The 24,757-nt window shown below is 41.3% G+C and overlaps 1 protein-coding gene across 1 annotated transcript in view; it reads right to left on the bottom strand.

The window, feature by feature from the left end:
- Positions 1-2,011: 2,011 nt before the first annotated feature.
- Positions 2,012-24,757, bottom strand: part of CDK6 (cyclin dependent kinase 6) — a 224,644-nt gene continuing 201,898 nt past the window's right edge. The window contains exons 6-8 of the mRNA XM_065883455.1: positions 12,716-12,766; positions 8,522-8,657; positions 2,012-2,828 (exon numbers count right to left, since the gene is read on the bottom strand). Of these exons, the coding sequence (XP_065739527.1) occupies positions 2,682-2,828; positions 8,522-8,657; positions 12,716-12,766 (334 nt within the window). The 3' untranslated portion in view covers positions 2,012-2,681. The remainder of the gene's footprint in view (positions 2,829-8,521; positions 8,658-12,715; positions 12,767-24,757) is intronic.

The following is a 24,757-nucleotide window of genomic DNA, read 5'->3' as shown; positions in this document are numbered from 1 at the left end:
AGTAAGCTGTATTCAGTAAGCTTGTATTCTGCTCTGTGCTTCAAAGTGCCCTAATGCCAAAGGGTGCTTGTGTGGGATCTGGATTTCAGAAGTGGTGAGGCGGATGTAAAAGACATAAAATGAGAGTAATCACTCAAGTGCAACAACCACCCGGATGGAAGAGCTGGGGACAGACTCTTTAACAAGTTCAGAGAGGCTGAAAAGCCCTCTCCTTCTGCCTCTCAGAGGGGAATCTGGCAAGTATCTAATGTCAAAATGTTTGTGCTTTAAGTTTTCTTTATAAACACTACCAAGAAACGAATCAGGAGCATATGTTAGAAATAAAAGTTGAACTCTCTACATGTTTAAAATGCTGAAGAATGCTGAAAAATTCCAGTTTAGAACAGCTGCATTTTTCTTGAGTGAACTTATGAAAAACTTTTGCAAAAGCAAAAACCCAAGTTATGTTCACTCTAACCATGGATACTAACTGAAAAGCTCATGATGGATTAGTTCAGTGAGTTTTAAAATTCAATTTCTAGGCCCCTGGTCTTTGTGTTTTGACCCCCGATCGAAGGAAAGGCAGAACTCATTTATCCAGGGGGACCGCAAGTATGCTTGACCTGAATGTTCTGGATCCATTATATCTCAAGCATTTACAGAGATGACAAAACATAATCGATGTTGTCACAAGGAAGAAAGTATAAAACATTCTTATGGCCCATCTTCTCATCATATCTTGCTTTAGAAAAATTTTCCTGCTCTTGAAGTTACTGAATTAGAACAATGTTAAACTATGTATATATAAAGATAGTTGTATACAATATTAAGCTGTGGAGAACTCAGAAAGGCCTGATTATGCATAAACATCATCTGGCACATTTTCTTCTGAGGGAAGCAATGTCCATTCTTTGAAAACCCTAACTCTAAACACAGTCTAACTGTTGCATGCTCGTAAAACATGAATCAGGAAGAGAAATTAGCTAAACTTACCAAAAGATACTTCATCTCTGTGTCTTCTGGTTGCTAGAGCCGACTGAGCGCTAACCACACAGAAGGCAGAGATGGTATGGAATATAAAGTACTGTAGAGAAAATGGCAAGAGGAAAAGTAAAGCTGTTCACAATGCCCAGGTCAGGCTGGCTCTGCAGAGAGCGGGCATGTGCATAAGGCACTAGAAACAAGCACAGCCTGGCGACGGAGAATAGGTAATTTTATAGAGTAAATATATATTTCTAAAAAATAGTTAAGGACATTCCCTAAGATACTACACTGACAATATATTCTATAAAGCTGTAAAACACTAAGTTACACTTTAAAGCAGTCTACTTGCTGGTGATTGAGAAGAACCAGTCTTCTACTCATTGCCTAGGTAACAACCGTGAATGCCAAATGCCAGGCAGGAAGATTGCAGTAGAGGGAGAACATATGGGACTCTGTTAGGATTGTGGAATTGGAGCCATAAGCCATAAATCTGAATCAAACTATTTATGAAAGGTTCATTGAAAGAAAGAAAGTAGGAGGTGCATGAGAACAGCTTAAGCAATCTGTTATTAATTATGTAAGGGTAGTAATACATACTAGATGCGCTGGGGGATAGATAAGATGGATACTTTGCAAATGAGGCAGTGCACGGTAGAAAAAGTACAGTGTAATAGGTGGGGGAAAACTTAAATGCCATTCCTGTCTCTAGTCAGAGAGAACTATCCTCCAAACCCAAACAGGAAACAGTTTCTGACAAATTCCTAAAATCAAAACCAAAACAAAATAACAACAAAAACCACAAAGAAAATAAATTCCAAACCAGGAAATAAAGGCTTTCTCTATTATTTTTTGACGATTTTACCTAGTTGAGGTACACTCCCTAAATCTATAGCAAGTTAAGAAAAAGCTTATAGGCATTTTTCAAAAGAAACAATAAAGCACATTATATAGGTTAAAATTACAAGGAGTAAATGAGCTTTTTGAAAAGTAAGTAGAATTTGTGCTTCAAAAAACAGGTTTCTTAAAAGATAGTAGAATTTTTTTTTTCTTTTTGCTGTGTGTATAAAACTTCACCTAGATAGTGAACCTTTTACCATTAGCAAATTTACTGCTTTGGGCCAGAAAAGAAATGCTAAGGACATAGGCTCAACTTTAAATCTGAGAAGCCCATTTTGGTGAATCACCTTTAGTCAACAGACACCTGTTATTTAGCGGTCACTTTGAGCCTTTAAAATTCAATTATTCTTGTTGTTTACAGAAAGTAACACTTTTTAAGAGATCAAGAATCACACACACACACACACACACACACACGCACACGCACACACACTCACTCAAAAGTACCAAATCAGGCTCCAGCACCTGCAGAGAGATTACATCATAACTCAGCTGTGTCTGGATTGCTCACTTCACACTGGCAGCATTCAAGATCAGAAAAATGAAATGGCAGCACAATTGGTCAGCAGCTTCTCTTCTGGAATTTTTCCAGGTTCTTAAAACAAACAGACAAACAAACAAACGAATGAACATAAAGCTGCAATCACTCTTGCATTGATTTCAAAACAGTAAACGAGGCTGTTTCCTCAGAGAAGCAGAGCCCATCCAGAAGACGGCAGCTAGAAGGTCTCCAGCCAGTGATCCTCAGCAGCTCTGCAGGGCTTACTCAGGGGACCCATCAGCTACCAAGGAGGTTCTCCGGATGATCAGCTCAAGGCAGCTCAGGCTGTATTCATTTCTGAGCTGTTCTGGCTGGGCGGCAGGTGGGCATCCAGGTTTTCCTTGCACCTCTCCAGGTCGTGGAAGTATGGGTGAGACAGGGCACTGTAGGCCGATATTCTTTTGGCTGGATTAAATGTCAAGCACTTCTGTGATAGAGAAAAAATAACAGATTGACATAAAACATATCCATTTAAATAATGTGCTTACATAGTTATGCGTCTATTCACTGCCACACATAATTATGTATCTACTCACTGCCCCGTATTACATGTGTCTATAATGAGAATGAATATCTACTTCAAGGGACACTAAATACAATGTAGAGAGTACTCATATATGTCTGCTCAGGAAAAGGCAATACCTTCTGGGTTGCCTGTGGACTGTTACCCACCCAGGATTTCTCTCCAACCCTATCATATTATTATTATTATTTTTTTTTGCAGTATGCAGGCCTCTCACTGTTGTGGCCTCTCCCGTTGCGGAACACAGGCTCCGGACGCGCAGGCTCAGCGGCCATGGCTCACAGGCCCAGCCGCTCCACGGCATGTGGGATCTTCCCGGACCGGGGCACGAACCCGTGTCCCCTGCATCGGCAGGCGGACTCTCAACCACTGCGCCACCAGGGAAGCCCCCTATCATATTATTATTACAGCATGCATATAACTTTATTTAGGGTAGTGATTTTTCTGATGCCAGCAAACTTAGTGCTATAGTCGGAATCTTCACCCTAATTTTTTACCCTGATTTTATCAATGAGCAGGGAATGGAAGGGGGTTGCCTCGTTCAGGTGTAAAGGATAATTACCAAACGCAGGGCCAGTGGAGGAGGCAACAAGTAAGGGCTAAAGCCTAGACCCTAATTATCCTGATCCACTGCCCCAGGGCTGCGCCACCCAGAGAAAGAGATGCCTTCCTTCTAATTCAAGTCAAGGTGCCATATGGGCTAGCAGCAGCCCTACAAGGGGACCATCAGATTCAAGTCAAGTCACTAAACTCTATTCCAGGCGTTGATTCAAGTGCACGTAGAAGGTGAAAGGAGGGAAAGGTGAACTCTGGAGCAGCAATCTGCATTCCCAAACTGTTGATACATAATCAGTCACAACGTTTCCCTAATTCAGTGCCATTTCCACTCCAACCCCAGGTAATCTCGCTCTTCAAATCCTCATCCTCGGGGCTTCCCTGGTGGCGCAGTGGTTGAGAATCTGCCTGCTAATGCAGGGGACACGGGTTCGAACCCTGGTCTGGGAGGATCCCACGTGCCGCGGAGCAACTAGGCCCGTGAGCCACAACTACTGAGCCTGTGCGTCTGGAGCCTGTGCTCCGCAGCAAGAGAGGCCGCGACAGTGAGAGGCCCGTGCACCGCGATGAAGAGTGGCCCCCGCTTGCCACAACTAGAGAAAGCCCTCGCACAGAAACGAAGACGCAACACAGCAAAAATAAATCAATCAATAAATAAACTCCTACCCCCAACATCTTCTTTAAAAAAAAAAAAAAAAAAACAAAGTCCTCCTCCTCTCCTTCCACCAACTCCTCCAGCATGCCTAGCAGGTGACAAGCACTAATGATGAATAATGTCTCCCCCCACCCTCTGCCCCAGGAGCTCACATGTAGCAGAGAAGCTATACCAGCTTCTCCATCCTTGTGATGCAGTGTCTACTGAAGTGGGCTGGGGATCTGAAATTTCTCTTGATTTCAGTCCTCTATGTAATCTAGACTTAATGTTATCATGCTTACGTAGACCTCTTCCACTTAATCTGGGTTTCTGTGCTTAAGTATCTCACAGTCTTAGGTCCTGAGTGGATCAGGGACTCCTCTAAAACTCTGCTGAATGCAACTGAGCTAGAAAAACACATACAAACAGAAAATTCTACATTTAACTTCAGGTAAACTGTTGGGTCCCCTGAAATCTTATTTATCCTGAGATCCCTACCAGTCCGTGGACGCCAACCTGCGCATAGTGTCTTCTGAAAATCAAAGACCCAAACGACAAGCAGAGGAAGGAGATGTTCGTAGAATGGTTCTACTGTCTCTAATGGCAATAAACATCTTGAGAAAAGCTTTACAAGGGCTGAATTCCCAAAGGACAGGAAAGCAGGGGCAAAATTCTTGAGCCTGAGTTTTCTCTTCCCAGAGTCCAAGAAGGAAAAAATTACGTAGTGGCATTAGAAAAGGAAGCAGCCAGTTTAATTCCCAGGACATAGGAAAAAGAAAAAAGAAGTTGTGGAGATATGTCCAAGACAGAGAGACATGTCCCTAAAGGATTATCTGAGAGGAAGCCCTGTTCCCACACTATACGGATGGCTTAGGTCTGGGAAGAGGGTAGAGAAAAGGAGAAATCTTTAGCCTAAGGTGGGTGTGTGTGAGAATCTCAAGTTGGAGGTTGTAATACATTTTGTCCTATAGAAATATTGCTAGAAAAGGTGGCTGAATCCTATTATTGCTCTATCTCAGTAGAACAATTGGCTATTTTGAGAACTAATTTTAAAATCTTGCATAATAATATTGTTTCTGCAAAAAAATATAATTTGCTTGCCAAATAACTGCCTTAAAAAATGAGCTTTTGAATTACCACCTAGTCAAGAGTTGACTACTACAGTGGACTGGATCATTTTCTGACACATATTCCTTTTCTTTCCTTCCCCCTCTCCATGGGAGAAGTATTCGTTCTTCTGTTAAAGTTGGCCATGTAACTTCCTTTGGCCAATGGAACGCGGACAGAAATGGCAGGCTATCTCTTCCGAGCCTAGGTCTTCAGGGGCATCGTAGGTTTCTGCTTGCCCTTCTGGGAGCACCTACCTTCTAGGATGAGAAAACATGTCGCGGGGAGCCAAAGGCCCTAGGGCCTGGGCCCCAGAATGAGACACGTGGAGAAGACCAGTACTTGACCCACTGGCTGAAGCAGAGTTGCTCTAGATGACTCAAAGAGCCATCTCTGCCAATGTGAAGACACATGAGCAAGAAACAAAGGCTTATTGCTTTTTGCTAGTGAGATTTTTTGTTTGTTTGTTATGCATCGAAAACAGACTAATACAAGGACCAAAAAAAAAAAAGCACCTCAGGCTCTGAAAGCAGTTTGATAGCAAGAACTCCAAAACTTTTTTCAGCAAAAGCATCACATTTGGAGTAAGTACCCAGACTCCCAAGTTAATCATGATGAAGGGGACAAAACTTATAAAGATATGTAGGTTTTGCCTGCTAAAAATAATTCTTCCCCTGAATTGTCTTGTTACTGCACACTACTTATATATCTACATAAGAGCATTTATAAATGTTGATGTATAATACATCCATACATGAAAGATTGAGGCATTCTATAAAGTCAACTATTTTTTCAGATAAAAATGAAGGATAACTCTTAAAGTGCTAAACTTTTAAATGTTACTTAAATAAAACAACTTTCTAAAATACTCTTTATTTTTCTTCCTTCAGTAAAAAATTTTCAATAGCGGCAACAGTTACTTTTGGGATCTCAGCTGCCTCTCTTGTACCAAATGGCCTGCCTTCTCTGCTTTAGAGTTCTAGCTTGTGTCCCTCTAGTATAAAACAGTGAGAGCTTTCAGAGACTGCTGAGGTTTAAGGTCTTGGACTGTCCTTTCCCTGCATGCCTGTGGATATTATGCTCCACGCTTAAGTTTTACCTGGTCATGATGTTACTGGCTCTGCTTTTTATTCCTCTCCTTTTTCTAATCTCTGCTGCCATTCCTTGTCTACCTACTTCCTTCTCTCTTTAGTAGGTTTCTTTGCTCCTTTTTCTTTTTTGTCTCCTGCTACTTCTTTAGATTAGCACTAGTGTGTGGTCTGACTGTGGAAGCCACCATCTCTAGTGGGGGACCCTGAATGAACACATGGCATGGTCTGTTATCTTTACATTTTAAGTTCTTCTTGGTGATTCCTAATAATGTTGGAGCCAGGAGATCTTTTGGGTTGTCTTTGGATGTTCTGTTAGCTGAAGGACTGGGCCAATTCACTACCAAAGTTGTTCATCACTGTCACGGTCTGTCCAGAATCCTCTACTAAGAGGAACATTTCATTCAAAGTTCCTGCTGAAAAGGAAATCCTATGGTGGCTATATTTTATAACACGTGGTCCTCACTGTCTCCTGGCATACCTGATTGGGCCAGGAGTGCAGCCTGGCCGTAGGTAGCAACCCTTATCATGGTTTGGCAAAAAAGGTGAGGTATGGCAGCCAGGTTCCTCCTTGTAGGAATCTGATACAGGAAACAGTGACAGGGCAAATGCTAGCAGTGGGATTAGAGCTGAAAGGATCTGTGAATTAGTTGAAGTTCTGATAGTCAAGGGACCAGCTAAAGTTAGGGGAGCAGACAGTAGGACTGAAAAGAAGCAATGAGGTGGAGAAAAGGGCAGAGAAAAGCAGAGTTGCTAAGAGCATGTGATGCACAGGACGGAGACAGAGCATTTACACTCTGGATGGCTTTCCATTTCCAGGCCACACTAGTGAGTATCTTACAAATCAACAGTGGGGAGGAATAGAGCTGTCCTTGTCTATAATTTGGCAGTGGAGGGAACTTTTGCCTAAGCATCAGAAAGTGAGCCACCATCAGCTGAAGATGGAGTTAGGGCTTTCACTGGGAAAATCCTTGGCTCTGCAAACATGCCAATCGATGGCTGTGTTCACACAGAGCTGAAGCATACATAACATGTCTACTAGGACCTATAGACTCTTAGGTCTATATCTAAAATTCAGAATGGGAGTAAGCTTCTGAGTCTAGGAGCACTTTCTTGGTTAGATATCAAAGGTTGTTAATTCAGCTGGTAAAGGATACTCATTACTACTCATTGGGTTCCAAACACCAAGAGTAGCCCCATAGGTACTTTCTTCTACCTACTGTTTGGTCCCCAAATACAAAGAATTATGTACAAAGCCAAGTATTATGAGTTTGAGTCTCAAACAGGGCACAGAAGTCTATTTTCAGTGAGGTATTTTATATGTCAGGGCACGTTCAATACTTATTAAATAAATCAATAACTAAAAGGAGTATTGCTATCCAGTTCCTTTGGAAAAACATCTTCCTAAAAATGTGCCTGTTTAAGAAAAGACACATTAAAATGCCAAACAAGCTGCTTAAAGTAGCATGAAAGTGTAAACAAGGAAACATAATATTTACTTCTAAAGAAGCATGTGTTTAGACGAACCCAGAGGATTCTAAGGCTGCATTCAAAAGAACATTCGAAGATGGCAGACTGAAGGGGTGTGGATCAGACTCTTTCATTTTTTTTTTTTCTTCAAAATTTTTCTTCAAATTTTGGCTGCATTTATTGATACACAATATTTATTTATTTATTTTTGGCCGCGTTGGGTCATCGTTGCTGCATGTGGGCTTTCTCTGGTTGTGGTGAGTGCAGGCTACTCTTTGTTGCGGTGCACGGGCTTCTCATTGCAGTGGCTTCTCTTGTGCAGCACGGGCTCTAGGCGTGCGGGCATCAGTAGTTGCAACACGCGGGCTCAGTAGTTGTGGCTCACAAGCTCTAGAGCGCAGGCTTCAGTAGTTGTGGTGCACAGGCTTCATTGCTCTGCGGCCTGTGGGATCCTCCCGGACAAGGGCTCAAACCTGTATCCCCTGCATTGGCAGGCGGATTCTTAACCACTGCACCACCAGGGAAGTCCCTCTTTCTCTTTCTATAGGACCTGAAGACACTGCAGAATCAAAAGCCACTAGCTGCTATAGGGCTGGAAATGAAAGCTGCAGAGAGACTGTGGCCTCTGCCCCGTGTGGTTGTGGCACATGACGATGAACTGACACTGTGCCCAGTGCCCAGTGTGGACAGGGCAAGTCTCTCACGAGCACAGTGCAGACCAACTGTGCATCATGTGAACTTACCAGAAGTAGGTCTTTGCCTTGTTCATCAATATCTGTTACAAACTTCTCAATTGGTTGAGGAGATTTTGAGTGAAAAGCCTGCCTGGGGAGGGCAACATCTCTAGGCCAGTCCTCTTCTCCTGGGAGTCCAATTACACTACAAAAGAACCACAGGTGAATGTAAGCATTAGCTGCTGTGCTGAAGCGATTTTCCCACCAATTCTAGAAGAAGGTAAAGCCTAAGGGGCAGGCATGGGGGACACAGAGCCTCAGGAGTTCATCACTTGTATGACCGGCAGGACTCCCATTTCTCTCTGTCCTACTGCAATATGGTGATCATGGCAGGGTAATCAGGTGCTGCAATAGGGTAATCTCACAGGAGAACTGTAAAAACCACTGGGAAGAGATAAGAGATTACTTTGGCGGAAGACACAAAATGTAAGAGATCATGCAGAACTGGAAACTATTGTATTGCCAATAAGCCCTGAAATACTGACAGAGCAGGACCTATATATTCAAAGGAGACCTGCATGGGCATATCATATATTCCTTTATGCCCAGGAGTGCTTTTCGTGCTCTGATCGAACACTCCTGTACTGACATGCCTTTATGATACTCATCTAACATGATTTGTTTACACATAAATTTGGTTGCATTTTTGGTTGAAGAATAATTCCTCACACAGTAATTACATAAATCAGAACCAGACCAAAAAAATGAGGCTAAAAGGTATGGTAGTCCTATATTATGCAATACCATTTTATAATTTAATATCAAATTTAACTTACATAATTTAATTTACATATTTTATATAACTGTGTTATGCTATTACAAAGTGAGCAAACAATTAATAAAAACAGTATCATTTATGTTCCCCCTGAAAACCATCTTGGGATCAGAAAGGTAGAGAGAGCATCAAGTGATACAAAAACAGCACAGGCTGTTTAGTGGACAGACTATATGGCCATTCGAATACTGAGCAAACTCTTGACTACAGTTAGAAAAGGTGCTGGCCTGCACTGTCGTCTTCTTGGCCTGCACTCGCTGGGACTAAGACCCGGGGGATGTCCTCCTGAACAAGTCCTCCAGGGTGCAGGAACACGTGGTGGTAAATGTCACAAGATCTCTGTAGGGCTTTGTTCCCCTTCCCTCACCTCAACAGAGCCCAGGTAACAGACCTCACCTGGGGAGAGCAGACACCTATCACTGGGTGTCTGGGGAAAGACATAGTAATCCTACCTCTGTCAGACATGTGGGGAGAGCCAGGTTACTGAGGTAGATAAAAACAGACTCATGGACATGTTTATGGAACAGATGAATGGAAATGACAACTTGAGCAACATACTAATTTGTTTAATAGCAAGATCTAGAATAAGAATAAAAAGAGGAAAACAAAAACATTACCATTTATTATTTTTTTAAAAATGTGTGTGTTTGGATAGAATGGGACAGGCAGAGAAGAACAGAAGAATGCTTACTAAATAACTTTAAAAAATTGTCTTTCAGTCATTTTTGGCCTTTTAATATCAATATTTTTGCATATTATCACCAGTCACCTAGAAATCGATTATAACAACTCTTAGTACAAGTTTAAAATCTTTTTTATTTGCAGTTTTGAATATATTTATATTGAGCTAAATCTGGCAATGTGGGCAGCTGAATGCCAAAAGCTCTCAGGAAAACAGTGTCCCTGTATGTATATGTGTGATGTATGTATACATATATACATACCTGTTTATATAAATAACTTATAAAAGTGTTCTTAAATCTACCACCTCCTGAGACATGTAGGTCAGGTATTATTATTTCCATTATATAGATGGGGAAACTGAGGATGAGGAATAAAATGAACTGCCAACTTCACACATAGTTCAGCCCAGAGCCTGGAGCAAACGTATTCCAAATCCAGTATTTTGTTTCCATTTAACTATGACTCTGCTCTTAAAAATGCTCTAAAATGTCACAGGCTAAAAGCATTCAGTTTCACTTTCAAAGTACTTACTGTTCTTTGAAAGTATAAATCTTCCAAAACACAGGAACAGTTTTCCCCTTAAGAGAATGTGAATATGGCTTTCTTTTAAAAAATATTCAGTTTAATATCCAGTGTGAACATTTATGGCCTATATATGAGTGTTGTGAAATTCTGATAGGTCCATTAAAAAGGGCTTGCATCAAATTTCAATATTTGGACAAAGCCGAACATAAGCCTTAGAAGTTGACATTTGTACTGGAAACACTGACAAAGCACAAAACCTATAAATGGCAGTGGTGGCTGAGACAGAAATCATTTTTCAAGTACTTCAGAAGTGACACTAGGGTGCAGCATTGTCCCTCTTCTCTCTGCCAAAGCAATGAATACATTCAGAGGAAACAATATAATTTCAGTGAAACAATGCCAGAAACCAAGAAGTAAAATCTAAAGGCACAAAACATATCAAACTTTATGGCTTCTTTTCTGCTGGCAACCTGGGATCTTAGGCCTTTGCCAAAAGTGGAAATGGCTTTCCCTTGGAAGCAAGTCAAATGTGTTCGTCAAAGGTTCCTTCTGGTCCGTCCCACTGGCTTCACGTACTAAAGGGGCACCAGCAGTGTTAACATGATTGAAGACGTCGGTGTTAGAGGTGGACAGAACGCCCAGGTGGAGTCAGTAAGGAAAAGCAGGTGAAGGACGTCAGTGTCTGGCAAGCTGGTTTCAGTCAAGACTGTTCTTACTTTTAACAAGAAGAGTCACTGGTATGCCTGACTTTCACAGTTCCCTCTTCACAATCACATGCACACAAAATACATTCAACAGGGATAGGGAAGAACAGATGGGAGTTCATCATTGAATGATCAAAGAACGTGACACCCAGAAGCAGAGAGTAATGTGCAAGTTTGGTCCTGAGTTCATCCATCTTACAGAGCGGACAGTAGCAGTGGCAGGAGCAGCCGTCGTGGCAGCTGCCCTGGACCCAGGAAGCCCCCAGACAATAAAACTAGCAAATGTTTTTCAGGCCTTAAAGCCACTGGGTTCTGACTCAGCAGTGACTCTGGCACTAACAGAAGCCTATTGGAGCTGCTTCCAGTCACTGAAAGAACAAACTCAGGTTCCGGGTTTATTCCGACTGTTTTAAGCAGTTAAACATGAGAAAATAGTGTTAAAATATAATGCTTTTCTTTAGGGGGACTTTTCATCAGTTTTACAGGCTGCAAATATCATAAAAATTACTAGGATGCCTATAAAATGGTACAGAGCAATGATCAGGGCTATTTTTGGTTCTAGAACTCCCACTTTCTTCCTACTCCACCCGAATCCTGATGGGGCTTGGCAACAACATAGATCCCAAAAGGTTGCTGTACTGCATGCTCTGTGAGAAGAAAAGCCTCTTCTTCCCATTCTAGACACATGAAAGCGTCCATACTCTCACATGCACAAACATGTACGCTAATGGAACTCTGAAAATCATCAAGGAGCTATGTCACAGACAACTGGAACCAAAGAATTCGAGCACAAGAAAGCCTTAAAGTTTCATTTCTCAGGCGAAGAAGTTAAGGAACAAAAAGGTTAAACAATTAATGATGAATTATAATAATAGCTAACATTTTTTTAAAAGCATTTACTATGTACCAGGCACTGTGTAAGTCTTCTACCCGGTGTTTTAAATGACTTTTTCAAGACTGCAGTTATTTAGCCACAGGCGTAGGACTGAAACCTAGGATCCTTATCTCCTTTTTCAGTGTTCCAAAGAAAAATGGATTTGTGGCACACCGTCCTTTGTCCAGGAAGACAAAACAAAACAATGTAAAACCAACCTGGATGACTACAGGATACTCAATGGGGACAGGAAGCCCAGTGGGTAAGGATGGGTTACCTGGTCATTGAGCGCCCCACCTCTGAGTGGAAGCATCTGAAATGACCCCAAGCAGACAACACAGCTGAACTTAAAGAACTGGAGCTCAGCCAAGCAGAGAAAGGGCAGCTGTCAAATGATCCACACGAGCAACATAAAAGCTTCCAGAGCAGAGCAATCAGGCCACAAGGCATGATGGGCTCTGCACAAAACAGCAGACGTCTACCATGTCCCCACTCACCACACAAACAGTAACATTGTCTGCAGCAGCAGCAGCTTGGGGTAGGAAAGACAAGAGATAAAAATATTACATAAACGTCAGAGGAAGGTCACTGTAATGTTTTAATGTTACAGACACAGATGTAAAATTACAGTTAATACTTACTCCAAGATTTTCCCTAGCTGATCGACATCTGAACTTCCACGAAAAAGCGGCCTGAAAGAAACAAGATACATATTAAACAAGGAGTTTTTCTCTGGTTACATTTCAATCATACTTGTCTTGATCATTATTTAACAGGAATCAAAATATTCTTTGTGTGGGGAAGAAGTAACCTTTGGTAAATGAAGGTTTTTCTTGCATTCCCCTTCCAGTAAGATCTCTTATGAATATCTGGCGGTGCCTGACTCCCATACTTGATAATCCTGGGTAACCTATTCTCAGTCATTGTAACAACACTGCCACCATCATATACAGGCCCTGGCTTCAAAGTTCTACTTATTGTGGTAGGCTGGAACACATCGCTATCATAGGCTCAAACCAGAGGTATGTAGAATTCTTTTTTTTTGCTGTACGCGGGCCTCTCAGTGCTGTGGCCTCTCCCGTTGCGGAGCACAGGCTCCGGACGCGCAGGCTCAGCGGCCATAGCTCACGGGACCAGCCGCTCTGCGGCATGTGGGATCTTCCCGGACCAGGGCACGAACCCGTGTCCCCTGCATCAGCAGGCGGACTCTCAATCACTGTGTCACCAGGGAAGCCCTGTGGAATTCTTTGATATTATTCTTGGTCAGATCCTTCTCAGAGCACCCTTCCTTTTTTTAATTGAAATATAGTTGACTTACAATATTGTATTAGTTTCAAGTATACAGCAAAGTGATTCAACTATATATACACATATATATGTATATATATACACATATATTTAGATTCTTTTCCATTATAGGTTATTAGAAGATATTGAATATAGTTCCCTGTGCTACACAGTAGGTCTTGTTGCTTATCTATTTTATGTATTGTAGTTTGTATCTGTTAATCTCATACTCCTCATTTACCCCTCCCCTCTCTTTCCCCTTTGGTAACCATAAGTTTGTTTTCTGACAGAGCACCCTTTCTTAATATCACTCTGCTATCGCAGTACTTCCTCACAGTTCTCTCTCCTTCCACTTGTCCTGAATGCTGCAGTGAGCTACCTATGGGTCTGTTTTTCTGATTATACCACTCCCCCTTCTCCCAATATTATGGTAGCTAAACATCACAAGTTCAAAATCCTAACTCTGGGCTTCAGAGGCAATTGTGAACACACAAGACTCATTATCTATACTGAGCATTTAACTGACAATTAAATGAACTCACTTGGTGACATTTCAGGCATTTTCTTAAGTAGAGAGCAGGGGCTGTTCTAGGTTTGCCCCTAACCTTTGGCTTAGTGCTTTACCTGAACAGGTGCTCAGTTAATACATATCTTATTTGATTTTATATATACCCATGGTACACATGTAAATGTTCCCTAACTCCTTGCTCAACAAATGACATAAAAAAGTATTTTTCGGGCTTCCCTGGTGGCACAGTGGTTGAGAGTCCGCCTGCCGATGCAGGGGACATGGGTTCGTGCCCCGGTCTGGGAAGATCCCACATGCCGCGGAGCGGGCTAGGCCCGTGAGCCATGGCCGCTGAGCCTGCGCGTCCGGAGCCTGTGCTCCGCAACGGGAGAGGCCACAGCAGTGAGAGGCCCACGTACCGCAAAAAAAAAAAAAAAAAAAAAGTATTTTTCAAGAATAATGTGTTTTAAAAAATATGTGCAGCCTATTATCAGAGATCATGTTTTAGAAATATTATATATCAATTTATAAAGCCTTAAACCAGACCTCTTAAATATTTTTTACACACAATAAACGAACTTGCTATATACGCTATATATGGAGACTCCTACAAAGTCTTGGCATTTCAGTGGCTAGGAGACACTGAACCATACACTTTCTATTCAGGCCATGATTCTTGAAGGTGGTTATTTTCAAATGAAGTGGAAAATAATTTACTTGTGTAAATGTTATGGTTGGATTGTGTCCCCCCGCCCCGTGCCCCCAATTCACATTGAAGTCCAACCCCAGTGCCTCAGAATGAGGGCCTTTAAAGTGATGGGTAAGTCCAAATGAGGCCATTAGGGTGGGCCCTAATCCAATCCAAACCAGAGGCATGCGTGCACACAGAGAAATGATCACGTGAGGACACAGCAGGGAGGTGAGCCAAGGAGAGAGAACTCAGAAGAAACCAAACCAGCTGACACCTTGATCTTGGGCTTCCAGCCTCCAGAACTGTGAGAAAACAAATTTCTGTTGCTTAAGCCACTTAGTCTTTGGTATTTTGTTATGGCAAACCCTAGAAAACGGATGCAGACATCACTAACACAGCCAAATTAATAAAGAATTATGGAGTTGGATTCTAAAAGACATCTAGACAGGTCCTGAAAGATAGCAAGGTGAGAAGTGAAAGTTTTAGAAAAGGTAAACAATGGAATCTTAACAGCTATTACTTATAGGGCACTGGTGTTGTACCTGACATAGTGCTACATGCTCCCCAAACAGTATATCATTTAATTATCACAAGAACTCCAGGAACAAGGTAGTATTATTATCATCCCTATTTTCTGATGAGGAAACTGAGGATTGGAGAAGCTTCCTGACTTACCTAAGGACACATAACAAATTGCAGGCTTAAAATTCAAGCCAGGTCTGCCTTGCCCCAAAGCCTGTATGCTTCATTATTATGTCATAAGACTTTTATTTTGGTTACTAATGTTCTCTGCAATCACAGACAGTCACTTTAGCTGAGCCTCTGGGGTGAAATAGCACAGGGACCCTGTGAAGAGCGCTGTGTAGAGAACCTGTGTCTCATAAGTGGGTGCCTATGGGATTCTTACTCAGATGGCTTTGCAAGTGTCTAAATGTCTTTAAAGTCTTGCTCTACTTTAACAAGGAACAAAGCAGTTCACCAGATTGAGACTCTCTAGTCTCTCCACAAACTAACTGATGATGGCCCTTCCAGATCTTTAAATCTTCCTACAAGCCCAATCTTTTATAGCTGTTTAGCTCACACATCTTAATTGATGCAACATTTTAACATTCCTTCCAAAGCATAGAACTCGGGTTGCAAAGAATCAACAGTTCTCTTTCTCTTCACACTCATCTCTTTTTCTTAATATTAAAGTATGAAATTATTGGGACTTCCCTGGCGGTGCGGTGGTTAAGAGTCTGCCTGCCAGTGCAGGGGACGTGGGTTCAATCCCTGGTCTGGGAAGACCCCACATGCCGCGGAGCGACTAAGCCCACGCACTACAACTACTGAGCCTGCGCTCTACAGCCCGCAACTACTGAGCCCACGTGCCACAACTACTGAAGCCCATGCACCTAGAGCCCGTGCTCCACAACAAGAGAAGCCACCACGATGAGAAGCCCGCACAGCGCAACGAAGAGTAGCCCCCGCTCGCCACAACTAGAGAAAGCCTGCGCACAGCAATGAAGACCGAACGCAGCCAAAAATAAATTTACAAAAATTAAATAAAATAAAGTATGAAATTATAAAACTAAATATAGCCGGCATTATGAGGTTTGGGAACAAACACAAATGACCCTTTCTTGCTAAGCAAGTATCTCAAATGGCTGGAGTGGTGAGTGTGCCAGGTCAGTAAGCACAGAGGGAACAGAGAGCATCAGTTTAATCTGCTGAGCTGGTTAAGTCGCTATGTAAACATGCCAAGCCCCTCACCCTTCATGAAGAAGACTGGTATCCACAGAAGCATGAGTGAAATTACTTGTGAGGATTATGGAGCAGTTTAAAATAAATATGTTGGCATGGCTATCGGGAAACAAACAAAGCAGACTAACTTGAATGGATGTCTCCAGGCAAAGGCGTAAGAACATCTCTTTCCTGGGGTGGGCACTGAGACCCCAGCCTGAAGCTCAGCTGCAGCAGTGGCTCATGTCCCTACTCTTTTGGTTTTGAGCTCTTTTCTTGTTTTTGTCCCTTGGCAATATTCTAACTTTTTTGCTAGTTCTGCTATGCATTTAAGTTTGCTCTATTTTATCTTACATGTGCTACATGTTTTAGCAGAGGACTTTCAAGTCACGTGGTCTACCATACTACAAGAGCCTGAAGTCGTATCTCTATTGGTTGGACTTGGCCCACAAAATGAAATGTGCCTGCCATCCCTGAGTTAGGACTGGCCCATCAGTTTGGCTTCCTTTAATGAGGGCAGCAAGCAGAAGGTCTGAATCATAACCACTCTTCTGTGAACACTCAGTAAAACCTGCTAGGGGATACTAGAAACTCAGAGCCTGCAATTCGGTGTAGAGCTCAGATTGCCTTTTGCCACCTTAGGAAGACTTGGTATGTGACTCTGGGGTCTAGTAACTTGTCTTTGCAGCAAATGTGGGTTGGCTTGAGTTATAAGAGCTACTGAACCCTGACTGCATGCAATTAGCTCCTATAAAATGGATCTTTGGATGCAAAGACATAGTCACAAGACAAGAGAAATGGGTCACATGAAGGGGGCAATAGGCCTAACTGGAACTGGTACTCTCAGCTGACCAAGAGGTTGGTCATGAATCTGATCAAACTCTTAGAACCATCTATTCAGTTTTCAGCTGAAAAGTTGGAATAGTTTGTATGAGCCGGTTTTATGATAGTGGGTGCTATGAACGTAAGGAGCATGGAGAGCTACAACGGATTTAGAGGAGAGATGAAACCTTTCATCATGATGAACTCCTGGGTGTGCTATGGTGGAGTGTGGAGACGTAAGAATAAGATCACCCTAAGGACCTTATTCTATCTTTAAATAAGGCTCTTTGGTAAGAAGTCTTGGCTGTATCAGGTATGTGTGCACCATGAACTGAAGAAACACACAGGACCGGTATTTTCATTGAGGTTATTTTGAATATTCTTCCTCCCTCGTATTAGCTGAGCCAAAGAGGCTTCAATTCATATAATTTATGGCATATTTTAAGTGGACAAATATGAACATAATCTTTGATTATATTCTTTGGTTTAGTGATGAGGGAGAGTTTAATTCTACTGCCTGGAATAACCGTATAATTGAGGGATGATTTGGCTAAAACACACACATGTATGAGTCCGACTTGGCTGGTTCTTTATTACCAAGACATAAAGCTGAGCTGGAAGGAAGTAGAGGGTTGAAGGAGCAAAATGGCGGAGAATAAAAGACACAGAAAGACTGAGATTGAGATAGAGATGGCCAGATAGAGACAACCTGAGGAGGTTCACAATAACTTTAAACTCTGTTTCTTCCCACTGCCTAAGAATCTACCTCTCCTGGTAATCCTAGGATGTTAGGTACAGAGGCCCTGCATGGAGATGGAAGATGGAAGAGGAATGCTCTGGTATATAGCATGAGACACAGCCTCATCAAAGATAAAACGTCATGCATTTTTAGAAAAAGTCACTGCAGGGAGAAGATCCACAAAGCTATCCTATCTTGTCTGTTTTTAGACATAAGCCTCCCAGGTGACATACTCAGGAATTCTTTTAAACTAATTATTTAAAAATACAGTTAACAACAGAGATATTCTATTGAAGACAGTAAATCTGAGGGCTGTTTTTATATTTCTAAAAAAATTCTTATATACACGTTTTTGGGTTGGGAGGGTTAAATAATAAAATGGAAAGATTACTCCTACCAAAAACATCCCAAAATGAAGACTGCAATTGCTTTACTGAATTAACACGTTAAAAAATCCTTTTATTATACAGAACATCACTGAAGGTCAGTAACTTTTATGCATTTTACTACATCGAAAACTACAATTAATCACTTCATTTAGATACTTTTCAGTAGTTTAACCAAGTGGCTGGGTAACAGCGCACAAACATTATTGCTAAAGACCTTTGTTGAATCTAAGTATCATGAATCCATTTCCCATTTTATACCTACATTTCTTCTCTTCCCCTTGCTTATGATTGTCGTTATTCTTCAGAAGGTTTTCTCCACACTCTCTGGGACTTTTACATTCTATTGCAGAAACCCTCCTTCTGTCTCTCATGCCCCTGAGCCTCTTTCTATTATGAATTCCCACATAAACTCCAGAGGAGCCTACTGGAAGGACTTTGCCATGCTACCCTTAGAAGGCAACTTATTTGACAAGGTAAGCAATATTTGGGGGACAATATCTGAAACTGAACATTGCTATGTTTTTACGAAAGAGGATTTTAGGTTATTTCCAAGTATTTTCCTCAAACATCTTTCTTCACCATTATACTTGATAATAGTTAATGCTGATAAAATAAACTCTATGAAACACATACATTTTCATTTATACATGTTTTTTTTTTTTCCTTTTTCCTAACCAAAGGGAGATTCCTGCAAAATACAATGGCAAATTGCATTCATTTCAAACCACAGCAGAGTCATTTCTCTTCTCACCTCACACCTTAGGCACTGCTGTGCCAAAACAAGTGTAGACCTTGGGGTTTTAATCAAGGATTTCCCCAAGGCTTTATTAAATCTGTGAGAGGTTAAACCTTAACATTCCCCCCCTCCCCCGCCCCGCAACATGTTGATTTTTCAGGATACTTGCCGACTGGGGAGAGGGCATAGATTCTGGTGATAGACTGTCCTGGGTGTGACCGAACCCCTACTCGGCCACTTCTCCCTGTACGACCTTAGAAAGTCATTTAGCCTCTGTAAAATGTCCAGTTTATAGTAGACCTATAATATGCAGCAGCTAAATATACACACTTTCTCACACTTGTACATGGTAGATATTTCTGGTTCCTGGCCGCTATTACACACAGATGATAAGGTAAAATATTTTACATGGTGAACAAGAAAGGAAGAGGACATTTGTCACTGTGTGGTGGGTGCTCAAGTCAAACTTAAACCTAATAGTCCTTCCTCTGGCGTCACTATATATATTCTCTACACCTGTTAGAATTCTTATACCTTTATCATCAAGAAAAGAAAGAATGAATGTCAAAATTTCCAATAAACATTAATTCATTTTGAATTGGCAATTCTAAATGTAGGTTTAGCAAAAAAACTCACTCACCATTGTCTTATCAGTGAAGTGAATTTGCTTGGGTCAAATTACAAAGGGGACCAAGTTTCGGACTCATGCCTTTTAAAGCAAACAACTAAAAGAACGTACAAATACTATTCATAATCTCAATGGACAGTGCAAAACAACAATTAAAAGTAGGGTATGTTTTCTAGCAGATGAGATGTGTATGCTGATATACCTGTTATAGAAAGGTAATGATTCATGCATAATGGAAGATGAAAGATTTTGTTTAGTTACAGTACTTTCATTGTACTAAAAAGATGAGGAAGTCATGGATCACCCTAGAGAACACCTCTGTAACCTGCATTTGAACTGCAGCTATGCTTTAGCTGCTATCTTTCTTGATTAGCAGAGGAATTTTCCATGTTCATAAAATGACCTTTCGAAAAATATTACCCAGGGGAATGTTTGCTTTTTAATACTTGTAACCCATGTTCAGTTCCAAAGTTGCTATCTGTTAAGTTAAAAATGTCAATTTATCACCTTACAATTACCACCTATTCAAATAACCAGATTAAGCAGAAAATCAATTAATTGATTTACTTTGTAAACACTAATCGAGTGATCACCTACTAAGCACAAAGGGCTGCATTAGGTGCTAGGAGATTATCCCTCCCCCCCACCCCCGCCCAAATAAATATTAAATATAAATTAGATTGTATAATGTATGGTCTTAATATATAATAAACAGGGCTTCCCTGGTGGCGCAGCGGTTAAGAATCCACCTGCCAATGCAGGGGACACATGTTCGATCCCTGGTCCGGGAAGATCCCACGTGCCGCGGAGCAGCTAAGCCTGTGCACCACAACTACTGAGCCTGTGTGCTCTAGAGCCTGCGAGTCACAACTACTGAGCCCACGTGCCACAACTACTGAAGCCTGTGCACCTAGAGCCCACGCTCCGCAACAAGAGAAGCCACCACAATGAGAAGCCCGCGCACTGCAACGAAGAGTAGCCCCCGCTCGCTGCAACGAGAGAAAAGTCTGCGCACAGCAATGAAGACCCAATACAGCCCAAAGTAAATAAATAAAATAACTAAATTAAAAAAATATATAATAAACATACATTTAAATTATAATATATTTTATAAATTTATATTATAATAAAATAATTATTATATATTTATAATAGTATAAGTTCATTATAAATTTATCTTAAAATACAAATTTATAACTTTATAAATGAATATACATACCTATACTACATCCTACCATAATGATCCTTGCTTCCACAGGAGACAAGATATACAAATGCAGGGTCATGAAGTAGAGAAGTTTCTCTAATTTTACTGGTGGGAGCCAAAAGCCCAGGGCAATCATTTAATCTTTACTAGAATGTTGGGAGGTGGTCTGATTAACCTCCTTTTATCAATGAGAAGTAAAGTAACTGATTCAAGGAAACACAGACCAGTAAGAGGCTAAGCTGGTCTGTGTGACTCCAATGAGCAGCAAATAGAAGCAGTGTTTTAGAAAGATTAATATGACAGAGGTTCACTGGGCCAGTTGGCCGGGATGGAGATGGCGCTGGGGATGCCAATGGGAAGGCCAGGCCATGAATGAGATGACAAGGACCTGCACTAGGTGGACAAGGAAATGGGCCGGGATGCAAAGATTTTTAACAGAAGGGGATCAGAACTTGGTGAAAGACTGAACAGGACTTGGAAGGAGAAGCATGATTTGAAGTTTGCATTACTAGTAAAGCCAGGCTGAATGAGAAAGGTGGGGAGACGGTGGTGGGGGACTGGGAGGAGGAAATTGGAAAATAATTAATTTAGTTTTGGATGTGTTCCTTTAAAATAAAAATAACATATAAAATAAAAAAATATGCAAAAAAAGGTAGTTAAGTACACCCAAGAGTATTGAGAGTATATGTCCTTACAAAAACTTGTACATGAATGTACATAGCATATTCATATTCATAATAACCAAAAAGTAGAATGAACCCTAATGTCCATCAGCTGATAAAGGGATAAACAGAACGTGGTATAGCCATGCCATGGAGTATCATTCAGTCATAAAAAGGAATGAAGCACTGCTGCAACATGGATGACCCTTGAAAACATTATGCTAAGTAAAAGAAGCCAGTCACAAAAGACCACATTGTATGATTCCATTTATTGGAATCCATATATTCCAATATATAGAAGAGGCAAATCTATGGAGTCAGAAAGTAGATGAGTGGTTGCCTAGGATGGGGGCCTTGTGGGGAAATGAGGAGTGACTGCTAATGGGCATGGGGTTTCTTTTTAGGGTGATGAAAATATTCTAACATTGACTGTGGTGATGGTTGCACAACTCTCTGGATAGACTACTCTAAAAACCACTGAAGTGTGACATTTATATTGGTGAATTGTATGGTATGTGAATTGTATGTCAATAAAGCTGTTTTAAAAAAAGTAGTTTAGAAATTATATTTCCAAGCAAACATTACAGATTCAGGACAGTAAAAATCTGCTAAGAAAACTGCTTTAGGCCTCAATATATGAAAGGCTTAAGTACATCGTATTGCAGTACAGTGACAAACATTTATTCTACCATATACTCAATCAAGTACCCGTTTGGAGAGGTGTGCTCTGGAAGTTCTGAATAATCTACGAATATGATCTGAATCTCCCCAAACACCTGATTTATCAGATTAGGATTAAATAATAAACCTCCAAAATGTGTATGGATAAAAAAAGACAGTCTAAACAACCATCTTATGCTTTCCTCTGATGGTGACATTATGGGTGATTTGGTTTTTTTTTTTTTCCTGCATTTTTCTATTATTCTGTACTCACCATTTTATGAGCATCAGTTAGTTTTAAAATCAGAAGGAAAAGGCCCCAATACGGCTACTTGCCATATACTGCATGTACGTGATCTGTTCACCCCACTTCTTCATTCCCCACTCCTGTGCCAACCCACTTCTATTCCTCACTTACTTGCTGGTCTCCACAGCCAAAATCGGAAGCTCCCTGAGGACAGGGTCAACCTTTACTTGCTTCTATATCTAGAGCACATAATTTTCCATATTGTCCATAATTGGCACTCATTAAATACATACTCAATGGTTACTGTTCCTTCTATTGAGAAGGCTTTCCTCTCTCTTCTTTCCACAAGCTTCAGTCTCTCATGTCTCAAAATTTGCTTCCTTGGTTCACCTCTGGGTAATTCAAGTGTGAGCATGTATGTGTGTTTGCACAGATACATATATATGAATAGATGTATACACCGCCAGAGCCGAAACTGGATTTGATTTACATTGTTGTATCCATTTATGCTTTACCTGCTCTGTGGCACTAGACAATATGTGCAAATAATGGGTATTTAAAAACCAGGTGGTCTGACAATTAGTCCCCTAAATCTAAAGTCTTGTCTAAACCAGCAGAGAAGCAGCAAGAGGCATGTAGGATAGGAACTTTGCCCTCAGGGGCTTACTTTACCCAAGTATGCAGGACAGGGAAGGGCTCCTTGGAAGACAAAGAAAGAGAAGTGTTGAGAGAAAGTGCACCAAGGCAAAACAGAGTGAGGGATTAAAGAGGGTGTGGAGGGGAAAGAGGAGCTTGAAGGAGAGCAGTCCAGAAAGGAAGAAGGGCTGGTGGGAAAGAGCACAGGAGGAAAAAGATTACAAGTCCAAGTAATAAAAGGGAAGGACTGGGGCAAAAAGAATCTGAGATGAAGTTCTGTCACTGAGACATAGACAGACAGAAAAAAACCTCTACCAGGGAAGGAAGGTGCTACTTACAGCAAAGACCAGATGAACACAAGTTAGAGAGTGCTGCCATATCTGTTCATAGCAGGGGACTCTGAGTCTGGTAATTTCCTTAAAAGTAAATAGCTGAATTAATTTTCACTTGTTACCAACTGTGAATAATTTATTTCTCCACAGAAGACTCATATTTACTGGACTATGAGTAACTTCCTTAAGAGAGAGAAAGAGAAAGAGAGGAAAACCCCAATGGTTTTCAATTCAAAATTGCCAATTAAAATTAAACTAGAGCTCACCAAACCACCTGAGATTTCTGAAACATTACAAAACTTACAAATTAATATATTTACTGATTTAGTCAATTTCATATATGACTCAAGAAGCCTCAGTGGTCATTAAGATTAAAAAAATCATTTCTGGGCTTCCCTGGTGGCGCAGTGGTTGAGAGTCCGCCTGCCGATGCAGGGGACACGGGTTCGTGCCCCGTTCCGGGAAGATCCCACATGCCGCGGAGCGGCTGGGCCCGTGAGCCATGGCCGCTGAGCCTGCGCGTCCGGAGCCTGTGCTCCGCAACGGGAGAGGCCACAACAGTGAGAGGCCCGCGTACCGCAAAAAAAAAAAAAAAAAAAAAAAAAAAAAAAAAATCATTTCTGATCACTTTAACAAATGTTGAGTGTCTACCATTTGCCAGAAATCATTATTTCTTGTATATACTTATTTAATTAAAGAATTGCCTTTCTCTTCTCCCAGTGATATTTCTTCCTGTCTTAGTTCACTTGGGCTGCTATAACAATACCATAGCCTGGGTGGCTTAAATGACAGAAATTTATTTCACAGCTCTGGAGACCGAGAAGTCCTAAATGAAAGTGCCAACATGACTGATTTCTGACGAGGACTCTTCCTGGCTTGCAGATGGCCACCTTCTTTGTTGTGTACTCACGTGGTAGAGAAAGAGCGAGTTCTCTGGTGTCTCTTCTTAGAAGGGCACTAATCTCATCGTGGCTTCACACTCATGACCTCATCTAACTCTAATTAAATCCTAAAGGCCCCATCTCCAAACACCATCAAATTGGGGCTTAGGGCTTCAACGTCTGAATTCTGGTGGGGTGGCGGGGGACACACACACAAACATTCAGTCTACAATACTTCCTTCTTCATGTTACTAAATACAATACCTTTCATGCCTTTAAAATTAGAAAGCTGGGCAGGCATGTTCTGATCCAATAGGAGCAACAAGCAGGATGTGTCTCATTCTGTGCCTGGGATTCAGGTATTCATTTAATAAACTTTCTGATAATTTTTCTTGCCAAATTACATGTTTATTACTCTTCCAATGCCTACCTTATCTCTTGCTCTCTAATCACGCTGCTCAGGGGAGTTCTTAAGGCAGGAAAGAAATGATCATGTAGTGGGCACTTTCTAAAGCCTGGGTTCCTAACTATAATAT

The sequence above is a fragment of the Phocoena phocoena genome, chromosome 9 (assembly GCF_963924675.1).
Source record: "Phocoena phocoena chromosome 9, mPhoPho1.1, whole genome shotgun sequence".
Classification (NCBI taxonomy): Eukaryota; Metazoa; Chordata; class Mammalia; order Artiodactyla; family Phocoenidae; genus Phocoena; species Phocoena phocoena.
Note: the sequence above shows the minus strand (reverse complement) of the source record. Positions and strands in the feature narration are given on the sequence as shown.